Source organism: Haemorhous mexicanus, chromosome 3 (assembly GCF_027477595.1).
Source record: "Haemorhous mexicanus isolate bHaeMex1 chromosome 3, bHaeMex1.pri, whole genome shotgun sequence".
NCBI classification, from domain to species: domain Eukaryota; kingdom Metazoa; phylum Chordata; class Aves; order Passeriformes; family Fringillidae; genus Haemorhous; species Haemorhous mexicanus.
Window position 1 is genome coordinate 102454075 of NC_082343.1, and position 24986 is coordinate 102479060.

Here is a 24986-nt window from a genome sequence, read left to right on the forward strand (position 1 = left end):
TTAAGACTGGAGGCAGCCTGAGCTGTGGTGACCACACTCTAGACTGGTGACGAGCAAAGTCAAGACCCTGAAGTTTGCAAGAGTGAACTTCCAGCTGTCTAAGGAGTTGGTGAATGAGATCTCCTGGGTAACTGGCCTTAAGAACACAGCGGCTAAACAGAACTGGCAGCTATTTAAAGCCATTTTTCTTATAATACAAGAGCTCCAATCCCAGTGTGCAGGAAATCAAGCAAGGCAGGACAGAAACTAGCACAGCTGAGCAAGAATCTCTTTCTCATACAGAGGAGTAAGAAAGAAATGCACTGCCAGTGAATGCAGGGACAGGTCACCTGGGGAGACTACAGATTTTCCCAGCTAGAAGTAGCTGGGTTTTGAGGCACAAAAGCAGAGAATACAAAGGAAACTGTGCTGCTATTTCCAGTGGAGGAATGAGGAAAGACTTTTCAGAGTCTTCAGTCCTCAAAATTTTTCTAAGTATAAACACCCAATTTACAGAATGTAAAACATCATATTAATCACATGATAGAAACACGGACTTTTTTTTTTTCTATAGCTCACAGCATTCTACTCTATTCTGATAAAACCAGCAGATATCTTTGCCTTTTTCTTTCAAAGGGCAAACACATTCTTTTACTCTCCCATCAAAGGGTCCTTTGACTTTTCACCTCCCTTGGTTTTAGTTCAGCTTCCAACAACAGTCACTTATGGATTCTTGGAAACCAAGGGTAAGTGTACATTTCTAATTTTTATCTCACTATTTTCAATAGGGGTGGGGCTTGGGGCTTTTTTTCATTCCTGGGCAAGTATTTTCAGCTTCCCCCTCATCTGTTCCGTTCTGGAACAGCTGCTATCTTTGCCACTTCTTTACATTTTTGCTTTCCACTAGATGTTTGTATTTAGGTATGTACTTCATCCACACTGTTTAAAATCAAACCACTACCTGCCACTTTTGTTTGCATTGACCAACAGCTCCCTAATAATTGCTGCCTCTACATTTAATCAATCCATCACAAGCCACAGAAAACCCTTGAAATTAAGATTGCAGATAATTAGCAGGATTATAATCCACAGACATATAAATCAATAAAGAAATTTAGTTCAAGTTAAGACCACCCATACTTCCCAAACTAAAAATTAAACACCAAAGTAGTAAGATATTTCACTGGTTACTTCTGCATTTATCTACTAGGTGTCTTTTTTGGCCCTCCATAAGAGCACAAACAGTTCAGATAAGCGCTAGGGCACAGAAAAAGAACACATCCATAAAATAAGGTACTCATTAACAGTAAATTTCAGCATCCAGATTCCTTGCTGATATGCCAAGAAAATCAAGATGAAGGACTGGCAGGAATTTCAGGCCTGCTGTATATATTCTTCTGTAATTTCTTTTAAGATGAGGTGGGAAAAAATGTGCTTAGTTGTTTGTAAGACTTTAAAAGAAGCAAAGTTTGCTTTGAAGTTCACAAACTTGTGAATCTTTTAGCTCAGGGTTGTTATATTGAACTGCTTGTTAAGTGCAGCAGGAACAATCTGTTGCACTATTAATTTAAGAGATCTATATACCTTCACTACTAATGATGCTGGCATTAAGAAAGGGGGGAGTGCATCCTTCATAAGACCTGGTCCTGGAGTGAACTTCACATTGGCAGGTTATGCATCAGTCTGGAATTTGCAGCTAGAGCACATACCCAGTTCCTACTTTCTTTTCTTTGAAGTTAGTTTACAGCTTTTGCAACTTGCTTAATTTCATGTCAATTTAGAAACTTTAGGTGATTACCAGCTGGTCATTGAGTTCAGTCAGAGGTGTGTCAACAAGACATTTGAGTTCATTTGCATTTAGCTTATTTATCCACGTTAACGGCAGCCATAGCAGAGCCCAGGTACCTGTGGAGCACTGCTTACTAATGGCACAAACATCACAAACAGAAAAACAGACAAAAGATTTCAATAAGCAAAGCATCTGAGAACCTGTAGGATGTTACACAGCACTGGAGCAGGTGCACAGCTGGGTATGCATTGGCTCCATCCCTGTGCTGGGTGAGCAGGCCACTCTGGAAAGGCGTAGTATAGCAAAAAATCACAAGTATATAGGCTGGAAATGAGCTGCTGGAGTAAGAGAAACAGTTTCAGTGTTTATCTGTCAGTGTCAGTTTTTAAGTTAATGGTCAGTGACTGCCGAGCCATGGACCTGACTCAGAGGCAGACACAGTTTGGGACTCCGGCTCCACACTCACTAGAGACTGAGCTTATTGATTAGATGTTCACTGACTACAACTGGTGTCATTTGAGATGCCAAGAGGATGAAAGCAGGGTCTCCTCAGTGGATGCTAAGAGGAAGGCAGCAGGCAGAAACAGATGTACAGGAAGCTCTACCTGAACATGAGGAAGAACAACTTTTCTGTGCAAGTGATCGGAGCAGGTTGTTGAGAGAGGCTGTGGAATCTCCCTCACCAGAGATATTCAAGAACTATCTGGACACAAATCTGTCCAATGTGCTCTGGGACGACCCTGCAGGAGCAGGGAGGTTGGAACAGATGACCCACGGTGGTCTCTTCCGACCCATTCTGTGATTCTGTGGTGTGTCTCATCTGAATTCCAAAAATCCTGCTCCTGAATGAGCAACTCTGCAAGACTCCATTTTAGTCATTTGGACTTTGTGAGAGATGGAAATATAAAAACATACTGTCTACCACTGACAAGAGACACCCCTGGGACTGCAGTGCAAGGGATGTTGCTACAGAAGGTCTTATGGATGTTTATGGAGAACTGAAAGGTGCATTCTGGAAAAGCAGACAAAAACTGCAAACCAAATTTGCTGGATTGATGAGCCTCAAATGGGAAAGCAGTGACAGATAAGGTAGGTTCTCTTTTAGTTAGAAACATACCTCAAGTGATTTGGGGCAAAAAAGCCCCCCAGTTCTGTTTCTCATTGGAACTGACTCCTCACAATTCCGGCTAATTCTTAATCTGATGTTTACTCAGTTTACTGCTTTTCTGCATTCTGCATTGTCCACATCTGGACAATGTGCATTTATTCATCAGCTGTGTTCATTCTAGCTGTGGTTGAGGTGGCAATTTCATTCTGTTTCTGCATACATCAATGGATACATTGCCTTTCAGCTGAACTTTCTCATGCCTGTTCTCAAGCCAGAACTTGCATATTTTTTCTGAAAGTTAGAAGTATACATGCACCTTTTCCTACCCTCTCATATTTAAATGTGAGAACACAACATTTTAACAAAATGGTGGTTTATTTCTCTTTTTCAGTCTTTCAATTTTAAAGCAACTCTGACGATATAGGAACAAGTGTTTCTTCAAATGCTATCACAAATGCGAGAAAGGCACAAGACTGTCTAGGAAAGGTAAGGTTTATAAGGAAAAGGAACACCACCACTCTGTGCATGAACTCCAACAGGAGGGTGAAGCATGTGACTGTGAGAAAGTTTGAGTCACATTTGCATACAAATAGTTAAAGAGCACTCAAATGAGTCATGAAAATTCACTCTGTTACTAAAAATGAGTGGAAATGCTAATGCAATGGTAAGGCTGAGATTTCAATTGATGATAAGCAAAAATATTTACTGTTCTGGTTTCAAAGAGACTCTAACTTCTGCTCATTATTCCTACCTACAATAGCCCATGCAACATTCATTCAATTCAGATCTTGCCAGTATTTATCTATATACATTTTTTGATTATTTGGGTATTTTTTAAGGGAGGGTGGTTTTTTTTTTGTGCAATACCACTTTATTTTTCCTGCATTAATGGTGAAGTACATTATATCACAAGGGGTAATAGTGATATCTTATGAACAAATCATAAAAATACTTAAATTCTGTGCCCTGGTAAAAAAACAGAATGGTCTAGGATGGTCTAATGTGTTGTTCAGGAAAGCAAGGAAGGTGTAAGAGCTGGGATTTGTGCAAAGAGAAAGACGGGAAAGGAAAAGAGATACCCTTTTTTGGAAGAAGGCATGGGTGTTTACTTGCAGAGCTGTGTAAAGGCAGTATTAGAGGATGATGGAAAGTCAGTTAGGATGAGTACAGTTTTTTACCACTACAATGACAAAAAAAATTAAAAAGTCAAAAAGATGTGAGTGCTGTTCATGTCCAGGGCCCAGAAGACAAAGTAGCAGCTTACCACACCTTGAAGAGCTCACTCTGCATTTACAAACGTTTATAAAACCCAAGGTAATGCAGCAAAGAGCAAAAAGTACAAAGGATTTTCCTTTCTCCAGTACTAAGTGGAGCAGCTGAACAAGTCAGAAGGATGGCTCTCACTGACAGCCCTGCTCCTGTACCAGCTATCATTAGCACCCATCCACACCACAGGTAACACTTCCATTGCTCTAGGGGAATACATCACGTGAGGGCTACAGGAACGAAGTACTGCCTGACTTTTGCATCTGTCATCCTCACAAGCTGCCTGGTTTTAAAACATTAGCAAAAATGGCAAGGTAACAGCTTGTGTTTGTTCTGTCATCCCCCCACTTCAAGACCCCTGACGCACTGAGAGACAGACTGTGGGTCAAGTTCTGCTCTGCCCGTTCTTTCTGTCGTTATTTACACCTGAACAAACCGAGTGGAAAACATGCAAAATGGTACCATTTTGTTTTGATAGTGTTTTACCCTCACTTCACAGGGGTGAGAATGAATAGACAGGGTGCAAGGCAGTGGAGAATCAGGGATTCTGTATATTAAAAAACAGTGCAGACAGCGCAGAAAGTGTCAAACACCATACAAAAGGACTGCTCATGCATTCACGCTCAGCATCTGTGATCTGGACAGTATAAACAGAAGTCACTGTCTTTGGGCTATGTGGATTTTACAGGGTTTTGTTTATATAATTTAAAAATCAGCAGACCTGCAAGGCTGAATGTTGCAGGATGCTTTGCAAACAGCAGTCTCACCCTTTACAGAAGCTTCTGGAGCTTGCGAGAGGAATTCCCTCTTTATTGATAGATGGTGAAGGCTATTGTCAGATGACTGATACTGGCTCTCTGCCACATGATGCAGGAGCCTACAATATTAATTAAAAACCCTAAAACAATTTGAAGAATTGCCTGTCTGAAGCTCTGATTAGCTAGGATGCCTTCCCCTTCCATATGAAGTTGGGCAAGTAATATCAACTAGGAGGGAAGCCTTTCTGCCACTCTGAAGGATTAAGAGCTGTGGCTTCATATGCAAGAAAGTCATCTCCCCTAAAGAGATCTTTGATGCTTACAGCCAAGATGTGCTAATAAAGCCTGAAAGGGTGAACTCTGCCTTAGTCCCCTGGCCAGGCACAGGAGCTGAATTTGCAGATGTGCAAGATCCAAGAAGGATGGAAGCAGCACGGTGGCTAAAAGCAAACTGGGACAGCTGGGAGTGAAGGAGAGGGAAGGTAACAACCAGCAGAGCCAAGAGCTGCTCCTGTCTGTGTCAGCTTCCAATGACAGCTGATGGTTACTGAAATGGCATCATGGCCTTGTGGTCCCCAGCAGGAAAGGGGTTGACAGCAGATCTGCAGTGGGAATAACACGAGCATGTTTTCACACAGACTGCCTAAAAAACAATTTAACTTCCACTCTGCCCAGCTGCTGTCAGCAAAGCCCCACAGACATGAGGGGTGGAGTGCATCTTAAGGAGTGATTTGAAGGCGAGTGGCTGGAAAGAATTTTCCAGACCTTTGTCCCACACATGGAGGATAGGACACAGGAATATGTGAAGATATCTGTGTAGTAAAAGGACAAGTGTGTGGTACAGGCTGGCACTGCTACCAGAGCAAAGGTCAAGTTCACCTATGCATCAAGTTAACAGAGCTGCAAAGAGTGGATAAAGAGCCCAAAAAAAGAGCAAGGGTTTTTTTTTGCCTGGAGCACAAAGGATGTTAGGTGAAGTTAGTGGTTGTAGATGCAGGTTTTCCTCTTTAACCATCTGGTTTGTCAGTTGATGGCATTTTTTGTTGTTCAGAAGAAAATTTCCAGCATTCTGGGATTTTGTTTTGGTCTCCCTCATACTGCAAGCACTCTTCAGAGCTATTAAGTTGAACAGCCACTAGTTAAGCACTTAAAGATGGGCTCTGACAGGTTTCCCAAGCTGCTTCTGAAATGTATTTGGCAAATAAATTCCTCCTCATCTGCTAATTTCAGACTTTTAAAATAATTTAGCTCTCAAGTACATAACATAATGTTATTATCTTGTTCTTTACAATCTGAGGGCAGAATCTATTTAGAACGTGAGCAGGCTGGCTATGTGCAAGTGACAAGCTTTAGATATAATTCATTTGCCAACCCAGAGCAGTGAAACAAATTCCCTCCCAGCTCTCTCAGGCACCTGTTACACTAGCCAAAAACCAGCCACATCCCACAGACACATTCACAAAACACACCTGAAGCTGAATCCAAAGCTGTAACCTGACAGGGAGAGTCTTTCCCTCTGGAAGGTCTCACTGGATTTGCATCAGGCCCCATAGGTGTAAAGCATGAAGACTACTGAGTCTCCATCAAAGGAGTTTCCACTGCCTGTTTTATGTCTTACCCACAGCCACCCCCATAACAGCTGATTCACACAGACAGCCTGCTTATTCTATACAGGAATGTACATTTGCAGCTTATATACATGTGCTTCTCTCCACAAAACACTACCAAAATAGCAGAAAAGAGAGAAATTGGCACACTCCAGTCTGCTCCTTAAAACAATTCTGCAAGGTGTGTTGCTGCTCTCAGTACAGGGCAGAGAGTATCATGTCCCCAAAGAGCTATGCCTTTGTCAGGCTTAAAAAAGGAGCATCTGTATTACAGCAAAAAACCACCAGTCAATAAAAAAATTACCAAAAACTTTCCCATAACATTTTTTCCTTAATAGATTCTATAAAAGCACTTCTGAAAACAAAGCAGAAGCTCACATAAAGAGAAATAAAATCACGCTTCAGAAGAAAACCAAGATTATTCTCCTGAACATTTTCTCAGGTCTGATGCTTACAAGGCCTCTCAAAAACCAATGCCTCATATCCCAGTTCAGACTGCAATTTAGAGTTTCCATTGCACCAGGTGAATGTCCAGAATGACCACTTCTGGAGTGTTTCTTATCTGATGATTATAAGAACCTCACTGGATCAACCCAGAACCTATGTCTCCCATAACCTAGGAAACTGATTTAACTAGGATGAAAATCACCACATCACAACTCACAAGTTGGCCTAACAGGAGACAGAAACACAAGAAACTTCTTCAGCAGCATTCACTTTCTGGATAGTGTTGCTTATTTTAGCTTGACATTTCAAAATGAAAAAAATCTAAATTGATGAAGAAATCTGAAACTTGAATTCTCCCTCTCCTCTTCCCCTTTAATCCTTAGACTTCCTTGTTCCTGCTCCAAGTCCTCATCCAGCTGTGACTGGTACTTTCTCTGGTCTCTGGCAATCAACCTACTGTCACTGCACCACCTTGTGATTTCCCAGCTGGAGAGCAGGAGGTGAAATCTCTTTATGGAAGCTGGAAAGAACACCAAAATGCCCCTTATTACAGTTATTACTTCTGCCACCCAGAATCTTTTCCCACATTTATGAGAATATATTCTGTACTACCCTCAAAAGGGATATTCCCTTTCCAAGAACAAGAAAATTTAAAAAAAAAAAAAAAGGAAAAGGAAAAAAAGAAAGAAAAAAAAAAGAAAAAATAATAAAAGGAAAAAAAAGGAGAAAAATAAGCTGTTATCTATAAACCAATGATAGTATGTGAAGCAGCTGGTCAGAAAATGTACTGGCTACTAACTCTAGTTTTGGCTGCCAAACTTGTGATCGATGGGACCTGTTACTTCAAGCAGTGTTTTCATCATAATTAAGATCTTTAAGGACAATTCCCATTGGATTAAGGACTTCCAATGTGATAAGCAGTCTCCTGACACAGGTCAGCTCTAAGGGACTTGTCCATCATTGCACATAAAAAAAACTTTGTGGCAGAGGCATGGATTAAGTCCTCCAGAACATAATTCAGCTGTTTCAAGGAGCATCTTCCTTCCTTGTGTACCTTCTACAACAGCTGAGGTAAGGCTTCCACAGAAAGCCACATCCCTCACCGTGGAAGTCTCATCTATGCCACAAAGGAATACACAGCCCTGCTGGTGTAGATTGCACAGCTAACAGGCAGAAAGGCACAAAACTTCCAACTATGAGCATCCAGCCTAGAGGTTACACACTGCAGACTAAAACCCCAGCACTCCACCAAACCACAGTCAGAAAAGGTTCTTGGTCTACATCTATTAGCCACTGCTCATTCTTCTCACTGCTGTCAAACATGTGAAGTCACACACACCAAAAAAAAAAAAAAAAAAAAAAAAAAAAAAAAAAAAAAAAAAAAAGAGAATTGCCAAGAAAGTCTGAGAACTGAGAACCAACCCTGAAACCCTGACATGGGACAAGGGGACAAGGCCAGGGTGTCTAGTTAAAACATACGCTGTCTGGGCTAAGCACAGCTGGAGTCAAAAATCAAAAAAAAATCAAAAGAGTGTCCATGATAGAGTTAAGCTTTTAGACTTCAGCAGTAGGTAGATATAAGTCATCACAGAAGCAACAATTTTCTCAATTGTCTGTAAACTGAGTCTTTAAAGACAGGCTTAGACGCAGACATCAACCAGACATATGCCATAAATCAGATGAGGTGAATCCCATCTCCAGAACCAAGAGACCTGTGAAAGGGAATGAGGAATACAAAACTATTGCTAATGAAGTGAAAACAAGCAGAGTGATAAGGCAGAAAAAAAAGAGACTGCTAAAAGTCAAAATTCAATGGAGAACAGCTGAGATGCTAGGTATAAATGTGCTGTTTTGTTCTGGCTCAAAGTATTTCAACAAGATTTCTGGCCTCTGCTGTAAACAATAGCTTACAGCCTTAAATAATTTAATTTTAGTCCATTCCAAATTATTTTTATGTCACCAAATTTAGATATATGTCTTCCATATTTTGATAAAAGAAGCAGAAGGGTTTCTCAACCATGTGCTTTGGAATAGTTGAAGGCATTCAGTTTTATGGAATGATTGACATGAACAACATAGTATCATCTCCAATTGTATTCATAGCTAAAAACCCATCAGGAGAACATATTACTGTAATTTTGCCAAACTGGACACTTATTTTCCACAATTGTTTCCACAATCTAAAATTTGCAAAATGACTGGATAATAAGCCTTTGGTGACCTTTAACTAAAATTGTCTTTCCCTGGAATCTTCCATTTGCAAAGAATATGTGTGCACCAATCTCAGACCAGCACAGAAAACCCTTGCACTCCAGTAATTTGATAAGTAAGCTGGGTGACCTTTTACTGATCTCTGATGAAACAATTAAGTACATAGTTGGGATTTATGCTGCAGTACACCACAGCACTACTCCATATTATCAAAAATGAAAAAACTATAGCTTTTTGAAACTGAGATTACAGGCTCAGCTCTTCAGAGCTAGTATTAAAGGTGATATTTTTAAAGGCATCCAACCACCAGTTTTAGAAGTCAGAGACAGATTTTTCTGGGTATTCAAGAGCATAAAATGAGGTGTACACTTAGTCCATTTTCCACAGTACTTCACTTTCTTTGATTTAAATACGGACCCTTTCAGCTTTCTGAAAATCCCAACTGTATCCCTGTAATATCTTCAAACAATTTTTATGCATATTTTACACATCTAGCTCCTCCCTTTGAAGCAGTATGTAGTGCCTCGAGCCAGTTAGACCATCCACAAAAGAGTGCAAAATGACAGGTTATAGTTCCATACTTACATTTCAGACACCTGGCGCCCGAATCCACAAGCACAGACTAGGAACACACATGGCCACATGGCCTTTAGGCTCTACAGGCTCAGCAATACTTCATCCCAAGACACTTCACCCCAGCTACCCATGTCCAGCCTTCCAATGGAAGGAATGACCACGATACAGAGACAGAACTTGACTAACTTTGACTACATACCCAAATTTTAAAGGCTAAATACGGGTATGATGAATCAGAAAAATTAGTCATCCACAGTGGAATCCACCTCGCTTGGCATCTATAAGTCAGGCTTCTGGCTGAAATTGGTTGTCTGGCTCCTGCTGAGAACTGATGGCGAGCAACGGCCCCCAGCGAGGAGATTCACTCCATCCTGAGAGAGGTGTCAGATGGGCACAGAATGAATCACTCTCTGCAGGTGTCTCTTGCTCTCTCTTCCCACTGACTACAGAGAGATGAGACATAAAACCTCTAAATAGCTAAGATAAGGTGAGATGAACCTCACCCTCAAGAATGGGTGAGTCTGCCAGGCCAGCAGGCCCAGACTTCAGGGTTCTTGCCATCCAGGAGATGCCTTTACCCCTGAGCTATAGTGTTAGGCTCCCTCTTGTTTATAATGCCTCTGGCCCTCTGAAATTTGCATCTGTTTCTTTACTGTGGCAAGCTTGAACAGGATGGGTGGGTGTCCTCCACCTTAGCCTTATCTCTGGTCGTTAGGGCTGCTTTGCAAGCAGGAGGGAGTTTATATCACCTCTGATGAGGAGAACATTGAATCTGCATCACTCACTTCCAGGACAAGCGCTCTCATGAGAAAAATTGCCTATGAGAAAGCAGCAGTTCTTTTCTTCTTTGCCCCTGAACTTTCCGGCAGCTCCAGCTGCTGCGCCTCGTGCTAAGCTCCATGCTGTCAGTGTGCATTTAACCATGATCTTGTGCACACCTCCTGGACCAGGCCTCTCCAGAGATTTAGGCACATACCTATTTTGTGTGTCCCAGGTGGGTTTATGCGGGCGACAGTCACAGAGAAAGTCAGCTTAACCTAGATAATGCTCATTCTGGGCCAATAAAGAAGCAAAGTTTTAAGAGCCTAGGAAACTTCACTAGAACTCACGTGGTTCAACAGGACTCATGAGGGTGCATATGCATTTGGGATATGGTGCACATATTTTGTTAAACTGCACTTCCAGTACCCAAACCCTGAGTGGAATTAGGCTTTCCTGACCATAATTTTTTTTTTTCTGTACATTAGTTAAAAAGGACTGAGAATGCTGTGGGTCCTGTGTTGACATATCCTATAACAATAGCTTTGGAAAAGTTAAATTAGTACTGCCTGCTTAATAATACAGGGCTTTCCAGCATGGAACTGAGGTGTTCTTCCTGAAGACAATAGGAAGACCAGTTTGACCAATAATTAGATGCAGTACAGACTCAATTTCTTCTCTATGTTTATGAAACATTATTATTATTGAGGAAAACCAAAACACACAGAGCATACTATGTAAATACATTTATACTTGAAATTATCATAATTTTACAATTTTGGGGGTGAAGTGGGGTGTGTGTGTGTGTTTAAAACCATACCTGGAACAGATCTGCAAAATTTTCTCTCACTAAACCAAGTCCCAACCCCTACCTTTTTTTTTGGCAAAATTAAGACAAGCGTTTTGTGATCTTATTCCCACATGCCTGTACCTAAAGATCAAAATTGGGCCAAAGTGGGAGACTGAGGGGAGCTGGACCAGGCAGACAGAAAATTAAGAAAGGAATAAGCCCATTTTTTACTCCTTGGTTTATTCCTTATTGCATGTGAGGTACTGTCAGTAATCTCCTGCCTGGCCCCTTCTCCCTTTTCTATCCTGAATAGATTTTCCAGAGAATTGGTGGGGAGCGCAAAATCTGCAACATTTTAGGCCTACATTAATTTAAAGGTATCACTAGAAAGTTATACTAGATGAAAACCATCTGCCACATAAGTCATGCAGTAATAAGTGTACTTGCTTGATCCCAGATTTTAGAACAACCATGCTAAGTTAGAGAGCCACCTATAAGGACTCAGAGAGGACTTAATTAAAACATAGATTTTGCATTAATAAAATAGTTAAAGATTTTTAAAAAGAAATGTTTTGGCTTTGAGTAAAAACATAAGAGTTAATACATGGATCTAATACACCTTATACCAGTAGAACTTACTACGCCAGATGCTACTCTCAGAAAGATTTCACAGCAATTTTCCTCAAGTAGAATCAGGTAAGCAATAGCCCTTTGCAGATAGCAGTTTATATAGCAAAGCCTTCAGGGCACTGGTCCTACTTACAAAAAAGAGAAATCCTACAAAACAGAAATAAACATTAGAACTAAAGCATCTGAATTTGGATTTGACATAAATGTTACAGCAAAACCATGCAATTCACATGGAAACACCCCTCCTTGCAGAGTGGTGCTGGAAAATACAGTTTGAGTAAAAGTCATTTTACTGCACAGCAGCAGTTTAGGAATATGATCATAAAATGATACACATGTCAAAACGGAATCCAAACAAAGGCCTGCCCTTCCTATAGTCCAATGCTTCTAGCCAAAATGGACATGTCTCAAAAGAATGAAAAACCATTTATGTTTTGCCAAAATACTTCCAAAGCATCCCAACAACACACGGCCTGGGATTAACAGTAGCAGATGAGGGATGCTTAAAAGCAGGGATGAAGAGAATGATACTGTGCAAAAGCAACATTTTTCAAAAGCACAATGAGGAAGGAGGAAAAGAGATCTAGAGATCTTAGAAGCTGGTGGATCTGTGGTATTTGCAAATACGGCCCAGAAGAGAATAGAGTTTGGAAATGGGTCTCAGAGAAGGTGTGTCCATACGTTCCTTGCGGAACGGGTCGGAGCGGGGGGGGGGGGTGTGTGGAAACGGCGGGCAGGGCATTCTCATGCCCAGTGAAGGACCTGGAGGCGAGGGAGCTGTGCTGCCAGCCCCGCAGCCCGAGAGCCCTGCCAGGGGCAGCGGGGCGCGGCAGGCAGGAGTCCTGCTCCCAACAGGAGCGCAGAGCGCCGCGGGAGCAGGGAGATGCCATCCTGCTGCTGTGGCTCCGGGGCTGCCCGGCCGGGGCACAGCAGCGCTGTCCCACGCGCGGCAGCCGCGCTCGGCCGGGCCGGGCCGGGCCCGGTGACACCGGCTGCGGTGCCACACGGCAGCGCACGCACGACACGCGCGAGGCGTGGGACAGTGGCTGCAGCCGCGCCCCTGCCAGCCGGGTCTGCAGCGCTGGGGACGGGGGCACGGGGAGGGCTGCTGCCGGCATGGCGAGGAGTGGGAAACAGGGAAAAGTAGAAGGAAAAATTTTTAAAAATGAAAAAAAAAAAAAAAAAGTCCAAAAGTCCCTTCCCCCAAGGCAGCTGTGGAGTGTGCTGAAACCCCCTTTTAGGCACAATCAGCCCCGAGCATCTGGGCAAGGATGAGGTGGGTGCAAAGTGCACGGGGAGGAAATGTGTCAGCTGCAGCATCCGAGAGCAGCGGAGCAAGCTCAGACGGGAAATGAGCTTGCGAAGTGCACCCGACAAGATGATCGCGGGGATAAGTTGCTTCTATGGAAACTGCAGCCCGTGAACCAAAAAACAGTTTGATGGCAAAGTTTTAGCAGGAGCTGGCTGATGCTTGGTTTCAGCTACATTCCCCACCCCCTGAAGAAAAAAAGAAAAAAGTAGAAAAATCTGCACAATGTGTTTCTTGTTATGGACAAAAAAAAAAAAAAAAAAAAAAAAAAAAAAGGGACACAGGTTTTTCCCTGTATGGGCTACATCATATTAAGCTGTAAGTTTAGTTCTGGACAAACAATCTCTTGTTGCATCTCTGGGATGGAGGTTAATGAATTCCCACAGATGATGTTGGCCAAACAGTGGTCGGCTTGTGACTTGATTTCCAGCATCATGATGTGAGGGGATCAGTATAGAAAAGCACTTTGAAGGGAAGAGGCTGCCTACAGCAGGATTGTTTCTACAAGCTAATTGTACTGAGTGCAGCTGCACAAAGCTGGATCAACAGTAATAGAAGGCGGCGCAGACTTCCTGACGCCAGCCCCGCAGAGCTCCCACCAACAGCCTGGCAATTCCAGATTGTTTTCCAGACCTTATCTCTCCCCCAAGTTTTTTTTTTGGTTTTTTTTTTTCTTCGTCTTCTTCTTTCGACTTTTTTTTTTTTTAATTTTGTGACCGGAACAAAAGTAACAGGAAAATCCTTTGTGAAAGTAGAAAATGCTGTTACAGATCGGTGCCTTTCGCAGAAGTTGTAACTAAATATTTTGCATGCATTACTCTCCCTCCCGCTCAAAAGCAAGAAAGGGGGGAAAAAGCCAACCCCCTAACTTCTACAACTTTTCTTTGAATGAATTGCAAACGTGAGGCAAACAATAGGGAGCGAGTAGTTAAAAGCGGCCGGGTTTAGCGAGATATTTTACCTGGTACATTGAAAACTCCCGTATCAAAACATATTTGGACACCCCGCTTGGACAGGCTGGATGGTGTCAATGACTTGGAACAGGGCCAATTTTAACAGAATTTTTTTTTTTTTCTGGTTTGATAGCCTAAATACGCGGCAATTAAAGCTATTTGCATTATTACTGGATGTTTTAGATAGATTTCATTAGAGGCAGGGGACAGGGCCGCATCCCAAGGGGGGTGGCAGCGCAGCCCCGCAGGCTCTGCCCGGAGCCCCTGGCCCCGCACACACACCGGGGGGAGCCTGGCCGGGGGGTGACTGTGTGACCCTGGGGCTGGGCTGAGAAGACCTCCAGAGGCGAAGAATAGGCATCAAAACAACCATGAAAATACACTTTTTTGGCGCGGGAGGGAAAAGGGAGGGGAAGGGGTGAGGAGCCGAGGGGAGAAGGACCGAACCCCCACACTCTCTACCCCATATCGGACCCTGGGAAGCGCGACCCGTTCCTTCCCGGCCGGGTCGCGTCAACCCGGCCCCGCAGGGCAGCCGGGCTGGAGGGCGAGCGGTGCCGGCACCTTTGCCCCCCCCCCCCCCCCACCATCCATCCGTGATTTTGCTCATTTTACTCTTTCTCTCCTTTTTGCGGGCGCCCCCCCCCCCCCCCCGCCTTTCCACATTCCCTCGTCCTCCCCCCGCGGCATGGCGGGGCGTCCGGCGGCGGCCCCCGCTGCAGGTGCGCCCGGGAGGGGGAAGCGAGGCCGAGCCGCCGCCGCGGGCGCAGCCCCGGTCGCCATGGCAGCCGCCTGAGCGGCGCCGCCGGGCCCGGGCGGCGCGGGCGGGGGGGGCGGCGGCGAGGGGCTGATGTCACGGGGCTGGCGCCGCGCAGTCCGGGCCGGCCCCGGGCGCGGGGCGGGGCACGGGGGCGCGGGGGGGGACGGCGCCCGCGGGGCGGCCGCGCTCCCGCCGCCGCTCCGCGCACCCAGCGCCGCCGCGGGCTGGCGCCGGGCGGGAGGACCCGCGGAGCGCAGTCCCCGGTTCGCGATCCCGGGGGCGCGGAGGCGAAAGCGGCGCTTTGTGCGTGGCTTCGAGTGGCGGCGGTTCGGAGCTGGGAACCGGCTGTAAAAGTCCCGGCTGAAAACGAAGAGGTGGGCGCACGCCTCCCGAGGCGCTCGGAGCTGCCTGGGACGGGTCCTGACAAAGCCCCCGAGGAGCAGCTCGCAGTCCCTTCCCCGGGGGTTTCGGGCTCCCCCCGTCCTGCAGTCCCCACAGCTCGCCGGGCAGCGGGACCGCCGCGGGTGCGACATCGCTCCTGGGGCCCGTGTCAGAGCGCAGGAGCTCCCAAAGCTAGCGAGCCGCTGCCAAAGCTTTCTGTGGTCAAATAGCAGAATTGAGGGAATGCAGTGTTAGGGAAAGCCTCTTCGGCCGCTCTCCTCGGGGAAGCGGAGCCTGACTGCCCGGGGGCTCTATCTTGCGTGCAGAAAGCGCACATGACAGTCATTTGATGACAGAGAAAATAGCCAGGTTAGGCTCTCCACACAACCTGCCGGTGTTCCACAAAGCGTGCTAAGCCCTTGGTGTGGAAAACCGAGAGCAATAATATGGGGTCCTCTGCATCGCCCGTCTGGCCGGTGCTGCTGCGCTGTCCAAGAACGACAAACAGTGATGGGAGAATCATGAACATATTTACGTTGGCTATTATTACAACCAAACCACTCAACATTTCTTCCACTGGTGCCTTCATTAGACAGAAACGCAAGTATGATGCAGGACTAAAACCTGTGGCCGCTGGTCAAGTTCCACCACCAATTGATATCTTATGGATGTAAAGGTTGAACTCACGCTAAGTCGTGATTTTAAGTGAGTCGTTAATTGACAGGGTGTTTGTTACTTTTATTTACTCTCTGTAACTGCACATGAACAGTCCACTTGCCTTCCTATCAGACTGAATGTCGAGATTCACTTTCACCCTCCGCGTTTCAAAACGCGTTGAATTGTGTTCCTGTCAGCCTCGGCACCGCCTCCAGTCCACCCCGGAGAACAGCCCCGGGGCAAACACCCTGGTGTGACAGTCGCCGAAGTGCCCTGTTAAAAGAATAACCAACCACCAGCTCAGGAATGCCACGTTAATTGGAAAAAAACCTGATGTGGCTCTTCGCAGCTTTGTCTCCAAGTGTCCGCAATGTTCTTCCCTCACAGCCCCGACCCCCTTCGTGTAGCTATGCAACAACCGTGCAGATAAATCCAGTATTTGTCTGCTTTTAATATTTATGATTGGCAGCACAATCCTCACTGATTTTATGGATGTATGCGTTTACTACGGTTTTGTTTGCAATGAACACTAACGCGCTTTAAGCATCTGTGTGGTTCTACTATTAGAAAATTGCTGCGATTTGTGCGGAATTTAATTTATATTATTTGTACGCTCATGCTTTTGTAAGTTGAACTTTCCTTAGGTAGTGTGGGGAACGGAAGGTAGAAGCTGTGTCCGTTTGTTATACAGCCGGTAGCATAAGCAAAATATAGAAAAATACAATGGAACTAAACTTAAAAAAAAAAAAATCAAAGTCGCTTCTCTAGCTCAACAAAACAGAAAAACCCCGAAAACTTTTTCCTCTGGAATGTTTCTGGAAGATGTTTCATTGGCTGCAACCAAAAGCTGCTAAAAGTACAGCGTGTAGTAAGCATTTGCATTTGTCACCAGAAACAATCTATGCATAATTAATGGCAGTACTGTGTCACGAGCACTGATAGGGCGCAGATGAGCAGCCTTTCAAGGGTAATACATGTAAATGCACTTCCAATATGCAGATTTACTTAATGATCTCCAATTAATAGCATCATCTGAAGTAGCCCTGTTCTCAGGAAGCAGGGCGCTGGGAGTGACGCCTGCTTGGCTGCTGGGGTGCTCAATGTCCCGTTCTCATCAGGATAGAAAGTTGCAGTGGGGTTTAAAGGCTTATTTCATCTTTAATCTTGGTTTATTTCATTCCTGCTTACAGCCGCAGGCTACAGTGCTGGCTGCAAACCCGGCCATTGACTTTCGCTGCCATGTGCTGAGTGGGGACGTGTAAACACCGCTGGGATGCTCCAATTCACGGTGACCTGGGGAAGGCTCAGCCCTCGCCACCCCTCGCTGCAGCGGGACCTGCGCTCCTGGCGCGGCGCCGCCAGCCCCGCACACCGCTGCGAGCCCGTGCAGAGACCGGGGTGCGGCGGAGGGCAGGGAGCGGGCACGGAGCAGGAGAGGGCATGGCGGGGTGCCAGGGGGCACGCAGAGGTGTCTGGGGGCACAGCGGGAACGCGGCGCTACCGCCCCGGACCCCGCGCGGGCCCGCACAGCCCCGCGCACTATTTACTCCCTCAGCTGTGCGCGCGGCCACGCCTCCCGCCGCCATTGGCTGCTCGGGCGGAAGGCCCCACCAGTGAGGGCGCCCCGCGGTGATGGACGTGCCGGTGGCCTCCAATGGCAGCGAGCGCGGGCCGGGCCCGGCGGCGGCCGCCGTATAAAACCGGCCGCGCAGCGCTGAGCTTCAGTGCGAGCTCCGGCAGCGCCAGAGCGGCAGCACAGCGCTCCGCAGGCTCCAGCCCGCACGCCAGAACCGCGCTCTCCGCCCGCCTGCCAGCATGAAAGCCTTCAGCCCGGTGCGGTCCGTCAGGAAAACCGGCCTCTCGGAGCACAATCTGGGCATCTCCCGGAGCAAGACCCCCGTGGATGACCCCATGAGCCTCCTGTACAATATGAACGACTGCTACTCCAAGCTGAAGGAGCTGGTGCCCAGCATCCCGCAGAACAAGAAAGTGAGCAAGATGGAAATCTTGCAGCACGTCATCGACTACATCCTGGACCTGCAGATTGCCTTGGACTCGCACCCCAGCATCGTCAGCCTGCACCACCAGAGACCCGGGCAGAACCCTTCCTCCAGAACTCCTCTGACCACCCTCAACACAGACATCAGCATCCTCTCGCTACAGGTAAGCGCGTCCCCCGCGCCCCGGCTCGCCGCCGAGCCGCATCGGGGACCTCGGGCGGCACTGGCGGTGTCCCCAGCGCGGGCGGCGGGTGACAGCGGCCGCGGTGCGCTCCTTCTCCCGCGGCGGGGCTGGACCCGGAGGCGCCGCGGGGGAAGCGCTGCGGGAGCAGGGACAATCTGCTCCAGCCTCCCTGTGAGCGCTCGGCCACCTCGCCCTTACCCTGCTCTTGTTCTCTCGCAGGCGTCCGAGTTCCCCTCAGAGCTCATGTCAAGCGACAGCAAAGCACTTTGTGGCTGAATCAAACGGTGAGTGCAGTGCGCCTTTTTCCTAAACTTCGGGTAAAAACTGCCTCCCGGGGAATGGGAGGCGTGATGGCAAGTGCTAAAAATAGGTACGAAAAGTTGATTAGGAGATGCCTTTGTAATCAGTAAGAAATGAGACTAATAACTGAGTCTTGAGGTCCTAAGTATGTCTGTGTCGCTAAGGTTCACCCAACAGCACAGACTCCTCTGATCCTGCTTGCTGCTTAATGCAAATTCTTATCTGTTCTTGGAGCCTTAACTTCCTGGGCCAAAGTGACTGATTAAGTTGGGAATCTTGGCACAATTCCTTGAATTCTGTGATGTGGGATTGTCTGCGTTATCAGTTAAATAAGTGACTGCTTTTAATCAAATAATTGCTGTAAGAGGCAGACTGGCGCCTCTGAACATTGCATTTACAGAGATCTAAATAAAGATTGGACTGAGAATCCTCTTTCTAGCCTTTCCCTGGAGTGTATGTTATTTTTATGTTCAATTTGTGCTCTTGAGAGCGAGTGTGTGAGCTTGTATGTGTTGCATCTGGACGCCAGGGTTTGCCCAATCTCTGAGTGTTTGGTTAAATGTTCAAACTGTGGCTTCCTCTCTGGCGCCAGTCTGTCCGGATCTCTGCCCTGTTAGCATTCTCCTAAATATGCCTCTTTTCAATCTCTTGCAGGTGTTCCACTGATGAGATTTTTTTTTTCTTTTGCACAAGAAAATGTCTACAGGATTTTTTTTCTTTTTTGAAGTGCTGAATTTATTTTTCAGCTGTATCTGGAGGGGAAAATCCACGTTCAAGTAAAAGGAACTTTTAAAATGAATAAAGAAGAAAAAATCAAGATTGATCTTTATCCCCACCCCATTTTTCAACTTGGACTGAACCTAGTTATTTATGAAGAGACTCTTAAATACCCTTTCCCTAGTTGGAAGGCTTCCTTTATATACTATTCCCAACGTGGGGAGCGAAACAGAAATCTCACAAGGAGTTGCCCATTTTAAAGCAGACTTTGCCTTTTTTTCCAAAGGTGGAGCGTGAGTACCGGAAGGATCCAGTGTTCAGTTTTTTAGGAGAGTCTGTGGTCAGAAATTACCTTTTTGACACAAACCTAGGACTGAATGCTGTGTATATATTTATATATAAATATATATATATGAGTGAAACCTTGTGAACTCTTTAATTAGAGTTTTCTTGTATAGTGGCAGAAATATACATTTCTGCAGAAAGTGTAATGATGTACTTAATCATGCTAAACTTTTTATAAAAGTTTAGTTGTAAACTTAACCCTTTTTATACAAAATAAATCAAGTGTGTTTATTGAACTGATTGCTTGCTTTATTCTTTGGGGACCAACTGTTGGCTTTGATTTGTGTTGTTTCTGTTGGTTTTTTTAATACTTATACATTGTTATGAATTTATCAAGTAAAAATTCAAATATGTAGAGACTATAAAGAATAAAATTACCTGAAGTGAATAATTCTTGTAATTTGGAAAATCTTATTTGAGTGTATATTGCGATCTTCTAAATCATCTGCCTGTAAACTGTGTGAAAGGAACGAGAGAAGGAACTTAATACACAAGGGATGCTATTGACAAAAGTGCTTGGAAATGTACAAAAACAGTGAATCCTGAGGCATTCCCATAGAGTATTGCCTTTTTTCTTCCCTCCCACCCCTCTGAATGATTCAGTTTGGGGTAGTAATGGCCCAGATCTGTTAACTTGTGCTTGGAATAATCACTCAGAATTAAGGGTTGTGGGTGGTTATTAGTGCCCCAACTATTAAATTTCTCTAAAAAGGCTTTGAATGTGAGAGTTGGTGATGCGTTAACATGGTATCTAAAATGATGGAGTGACTGTTGCCTTTCCTCACTGGAATTTTCATGCTTCCATGCAATATTTCAATGAAATGGGCTTTCTAATCAGTTGCAGCAGCTTCTCCATATGACTAAGATACTGAGAATTGACTTAAATCGCTGTTGTGTTACTGATTAAACTTTGGCTGCTCCTACAGGGACTCTCTCCATAAGAATTAAATTAAGTTTGAAATAGGAATCTAAATTCCTGAAAGCCAGAAACGGTTTATTTCTTCTTTCTCTTTTGCCCTCAGAAGCGGTGCAATATCCCTTATTATTCCAGGGACACTTACTGTACCCTATGGAGCCACTGTTCATTAAATATGTGTAGTTGTCATAAGACAGTGTGGTTGTGGGAACTGTGCCTTATCAGATGACATTCTAATTTAAGCACAGGCATAAACTTCTCTGAAATGAGAAGTTAAATTGTGGGTCCTACTTGGGAATTTAAGAGAGTCAGTTGTAATCTTAAAGAAAGAAACTTCCCTGGTGCTTAGGGTAAGTACAGCTCTGGCAGGCGCTTCGCTCTGGGCCTGAGGGAGCGTGTTTAGGGTTTCTCTGCTCTGGGGACTCTTAGTGTGAAAGGCAGGAGCCTCACCTGGGGCCAGTAACACTTTCCCTAGCGAACAGGTGGGTGGGTGGTGCTCTGGGGCAGCGGCAGCTGCCTTTCCTTGCCCTTGACACCAAATCCATTCACGTAGGCTGGGAGAAAGCCAGCTCTGATCTCTTAATACTGACGCTGCCCTGCCCAAGCAGAAGCGCGCCCTCTCAGAGCCTCAATGCAATCAGAAGACAAGAAGGGTTAGCAAAAGCTGGGACGGGCCGGGGGGTGGGGAGAGAAGGACACGGCCAGGGCTGATCTGCATCTCCCCGTGCCCAGCCCCGCAGGGATTAGGGAAAGCTCCGTGCAGCGCACACCGGCTGTGCCTCCTGTGGCCAAACCTCGCTACTGTCTCAGCGCCCGGAGCGCGGGGCTTGTTCCAGCTTCGTGCAATCAGCGTTTAACCCTGACAGCCCAGTAGTGAAATACTTCATTATCGCAAATGAGCACGCCTCAGTCCCTGAAATGCTCTTTTTCCTGTGCGTATTTTACCCAACTCTTAACAGCAGCACATTCGGGGTTCTAATCAGAGTATTGAGATGTTCCAAACCAGTAACAATCCAATGCAATCGCCACCAAATTTCAGCGTCAAAACTACTTTTTCACCCTGCTGCTCATTTTGGGGTGAAACAACAGTAAGTCACTTTAAACCCACAGTTCATTTTATAAAATTAAAGAGCTGCAACGGTCAGATCACTGTAATTATTTCAAGATCAACCCCTTTAGAAACTACGGCGTTTACACTTTGATATTTTTAAGCTACAGGATGATTAACACACTTGTAGAATGAAACCGATTTCCTTATCATGCACAGCCAAAATAGAAATTCACAATTTACAAGGCGTGGGGAGCTGAGCAGGAAAACAAACAAACATGTTTTTAAAAATGTAAATTAAGAAAGGAAAACATTTCTCCTCTTTCAGAATTAACTAATTCCTCGACTTGACAATGCAATCCTTCCATCAGAACTGGGGGCTTAAACTAGGTCCTCCCTTAGAGATTCACTCTTTCTTTCTGTTCTTAAGATTTTGTCTCTCAAAGATAAACAGCAAGGTCAAAGCTGAGTGCCCAACATTATTAATTCTTAACAGCAATTCTTTAAGTTTACTTGAAGGTGTGGGATTTCTTTATTCTATACCATTGTCATTGTCCCTCCAGAACGCACCAGAAAAATCTGTGATATTTTCACCACTTTCCCTGGCCATTTACTGTCACTGTACACTGTTGTCCGTAGTCCTGTTAACCGAGTAGCTCAACACAACAGATCAAGACGACCTGCAGTCAAGTATGTGATAGCAAAATAGTCTTAGTGACAATCATATTTAACCTCTGCAGTTTGTTTTTGAGTAGGCTATGCAAGAAAGTTGCAAATACACCTATAGATAATTCAACACGGGGGTGGGGGGAAACAGAGATACAAGAGGATTCTCTCATCCAGAAGAGAGGTTTCCAAGCCTGGCCTTTCTTGCATATCGCTCTTTATAACACATGGCCCAGCTCCCAGTCTTATCCCAGTCAGAAATCGGCAGGCTCACACCCACGGGCGGTAGGAGTCCCTCCAGCCCGTCTCCAGGTAAGGGAAACGCAGAGCGCAGGCTGGGGTTTGTTTACTCACCCCCGGGCAAACAGCATTGTGTCTATCGCACCGAAACCATTCGGGAGCCACTTGCAGAACCGGTGCCAATATTTTGACAAAAACGTGACCGAGGGCGCTGCCTGGGAGCGCGGGCAGGACGCACCTTTGGCCGCGTCCCGCGGCGCGGGGCCGGGCGGGCGGTGCGTGGAGGGCCAGTGCCACCCTCCGGGCCGGCCGCGCACCGCACCGCGCTCCCCGCGCCGCCGCCGCGCCGGCAGCAGCGCCTTCCCTGCCTGCTCCGGTCCGGGAAACCTCAGCGAGAGCTCGGCTCTGATGGCTGTGGACTTCATTCCCAACGAGTGACACGGTTTGTAAAAACCTACAGAGAACACTGCTTGGAAACACCAAATACTTTGCTCGTAACGCAATGAGAAAAGCAGCATTTGATAGAACGAATTTGTGTTTGACTCTGGAAAGTAAAACATGTTCTCTAAACAGTCTAATGTGTATTAAGGATTCTTCTACAGAACACTTTGCAGTCTGGATCGATTAATGCAATATGGGAAAGAGATAAAATTATGATTTGCTAACGAGAATTAGCTGTGGGTAAGAATCTCTTCCTGTGTTTACCACTGCCCTTGCTTACTTACAAGGAATAATTTACACAGCTTTTACTGGAAGCTGTAAAAAAGAGCTTGCAGAATGCAACTGTTGCATGGAAAAGAAAACACTGGTATTGAATTTTGTACAGAAAAAGGTTTTCACAAATGTACTCTGTAAAACTACTATTTTGCAAAAGGATCAGTATTTTCTGATTCTACAGATAAATTAAAATGTTGGTTCTTTAAAATCAAATTTGTTTTACCTGCATTACCATATTCCTTTCTAGAACAGCCATTAAATTATCATAATTCTAAAGTATAGCAGCCAAATGCAAACAGTATTTCAATAAAACAAGCTGATATTGCAACAGCCACTGATTGTGCGAGCCACTAGCTAAGGTAAATTGAAGGAGAAAGCAAAGGACGAAACAAACAAATGCAATTACTTTTGGAGTCACTCATGGTAACTGAGAGGAATTTATATTTCAGTTGATGGCTTATCTTGAAAAAAAAAATTTAAAAGGGCAGCCACTGTACTGGGCAAGAACTATAAATAAGGCCAAACTGAGAAAAATTAATTGCACAGGAAGCGCTGCAGTGGACTTACTGCTGTTAGCTGCTCTAGAAGACAGCACTTTACTTTCTATTTGACAAGAACACGATGAATGGATAGATAAAATGACATTATGTGAAGCAACAAGGCCTATCCAGATTTAAAACAATTAAACTAACTGCATTACTTGCCAAAAAGAGTACATTTCTATAATTTCTAGTAAATATCACCACAAATAACACCCTGTCTGTGACTAATAGTTTTATGAATAGATAAGGTATTTCTCCTTAAAACTAACAGCCTGAAACAGCGCTTAAGTTTTACTACTGATGGCAGAACTTCAAAAGCTCACACACAGTTGTTTGTGGGGCATTTTTTTTCCTTCTCTTTATAGAAACTAGACTGTAAACCTGCTGAATTTCTCTTTCATTTGGAAGAGAACAAATTATTTAGATACTTACCATCTTGCATCTGAGCAGACACAGGACCAGCAGTATTGCCTCAATGAAGCCCACCTCTTGCTAACAGCTGCAGTATCTGATGCTGATGGACAAGTGCAAGATCAGCTTTGGGTGGTAGTTCCTCCATGTAATCTCAGCATCTCTCTCCTAGAACGGCTTTCCTCATACTTTTTGGCATGGAGGTTCACTTTGATGCACTGTTTCTCAATACAAAACTCGCATATCCTATTGGAGTTACACCTATCTCCTTATTTTTCTCTTGTCCTGGGAAGAGACATAGTGCTCTGAACAGGGAGAAAGAAGCAGCAAGAAAAAGGGAGGACAGAAGACTAAGTATTTCCTGCACATTACGCTGTAAAAGATAAAAGCAGTGTATCTGTCCTTTACAAAACACTGAGGTTGGAGTTGTGTTTTCAGTCTTGTGGAAGCTTCTTTCACCTGGTGTAGAGAGCCCAACCTCCATCCCAGATGGACCCTCTCGCTCAGGCACCCCACAGAACTGAGCTGAGTTGGCCACATTGGATACCAGCACCCCAGGGAAATTCAGTGTCTTGGAAAACCTCTAAGAGTGTCCTTCAGCCATATTTTCTGTCAACCTCATTGCCCATCCACAAGCTCTTTGTGACCTTTCAGAATCTGTGCAGTACTTCAAGAGAAGGAATGTGATAACAGTCTACTGTAAACCAATGCAGAGAGCAAAGAATAAAGAACTGGTGCTCAACACCAGATGCTGCTGCTGAGATTTCTGCCTTGTTAGACCAGTAACTTTACACCTAGCTGTAACACAGTAATGCCTCCAGAAAAGACAGTCTCACACAGCATCAGAAAGCACACAGACACCTCAGTGGAACTGGGAGGAAATGTTTCTCATGGACATTGCTATGCAGGAGGTTAACTAC

The 24986-nt window shown here is 45.2% G+C and overlaps 1 protein-coding gene and 1 long non-coding RNA gene across 12 annotated transcripts in view; one reads left to right on the forward strand and one right to left on the reverse strand.

The window, feature by feature from the left end:
• LOC132325480 (uncharacterized) overlaps nucleotides 1-22672 on the reverse strand; it is a 226091-nt gene extending 203419 nt beyond the window's left edge. For all 11 annotated transcript variants that reach the window (XR_009485956.1, XR_009485958.1, XR_009485961.1 and 8 more), the window contains exon 1: nucleotides 22511-22672. This is a non-coding gene — a long non-coding RNA (uncharacterized LOC132325480). The remainder of the gene's footprint in view (nucleotides 1-22510) is intronic.
• On the forward strand, nucleotides 17694-19762 carry ID2 (inhibitor of DNA binding 2). Its single transcript, XM_059842842.1, has 3 exons — nucleotides 17694-18143; nucleotides 18384-18448; nucleotides 19119-19762. The coding sequence occupies exons 1-2, from the start codon at nucleotides 17796-17798 to the stop codon at nucleotides 18438-18440; spliced, it is 405 nt and encodes a 134-aa protein (XP_059698825.1). The 5' UTR covers nucleotides 17694-17795; the 3' UTR covers nucleotides 18441-18448; nucleotides 19119-19762.
• Nucleotides 22673-24986: the final 2314 nt, after the last annotated feature.

What these genes read in the sequence shown, in the direction of transcription:
- ID2 (XM_059842842.1), top strand. Translation starts at nt 17,796, where the DNA reads ATGAAAGCCTTCAGCCCGGTGCGGTCCGTCAGGAAAACCGGCCTCTCG. An exon ending in TCAGCATCCTCTCGCTACAG is followed by an intron (nt 18,144 to 18,383) that starts GTAAGCGCGTCC and finishes GTTCTCTCGCAG; the next exon opens with GCGTCCGAGTTCCCCTCAGA.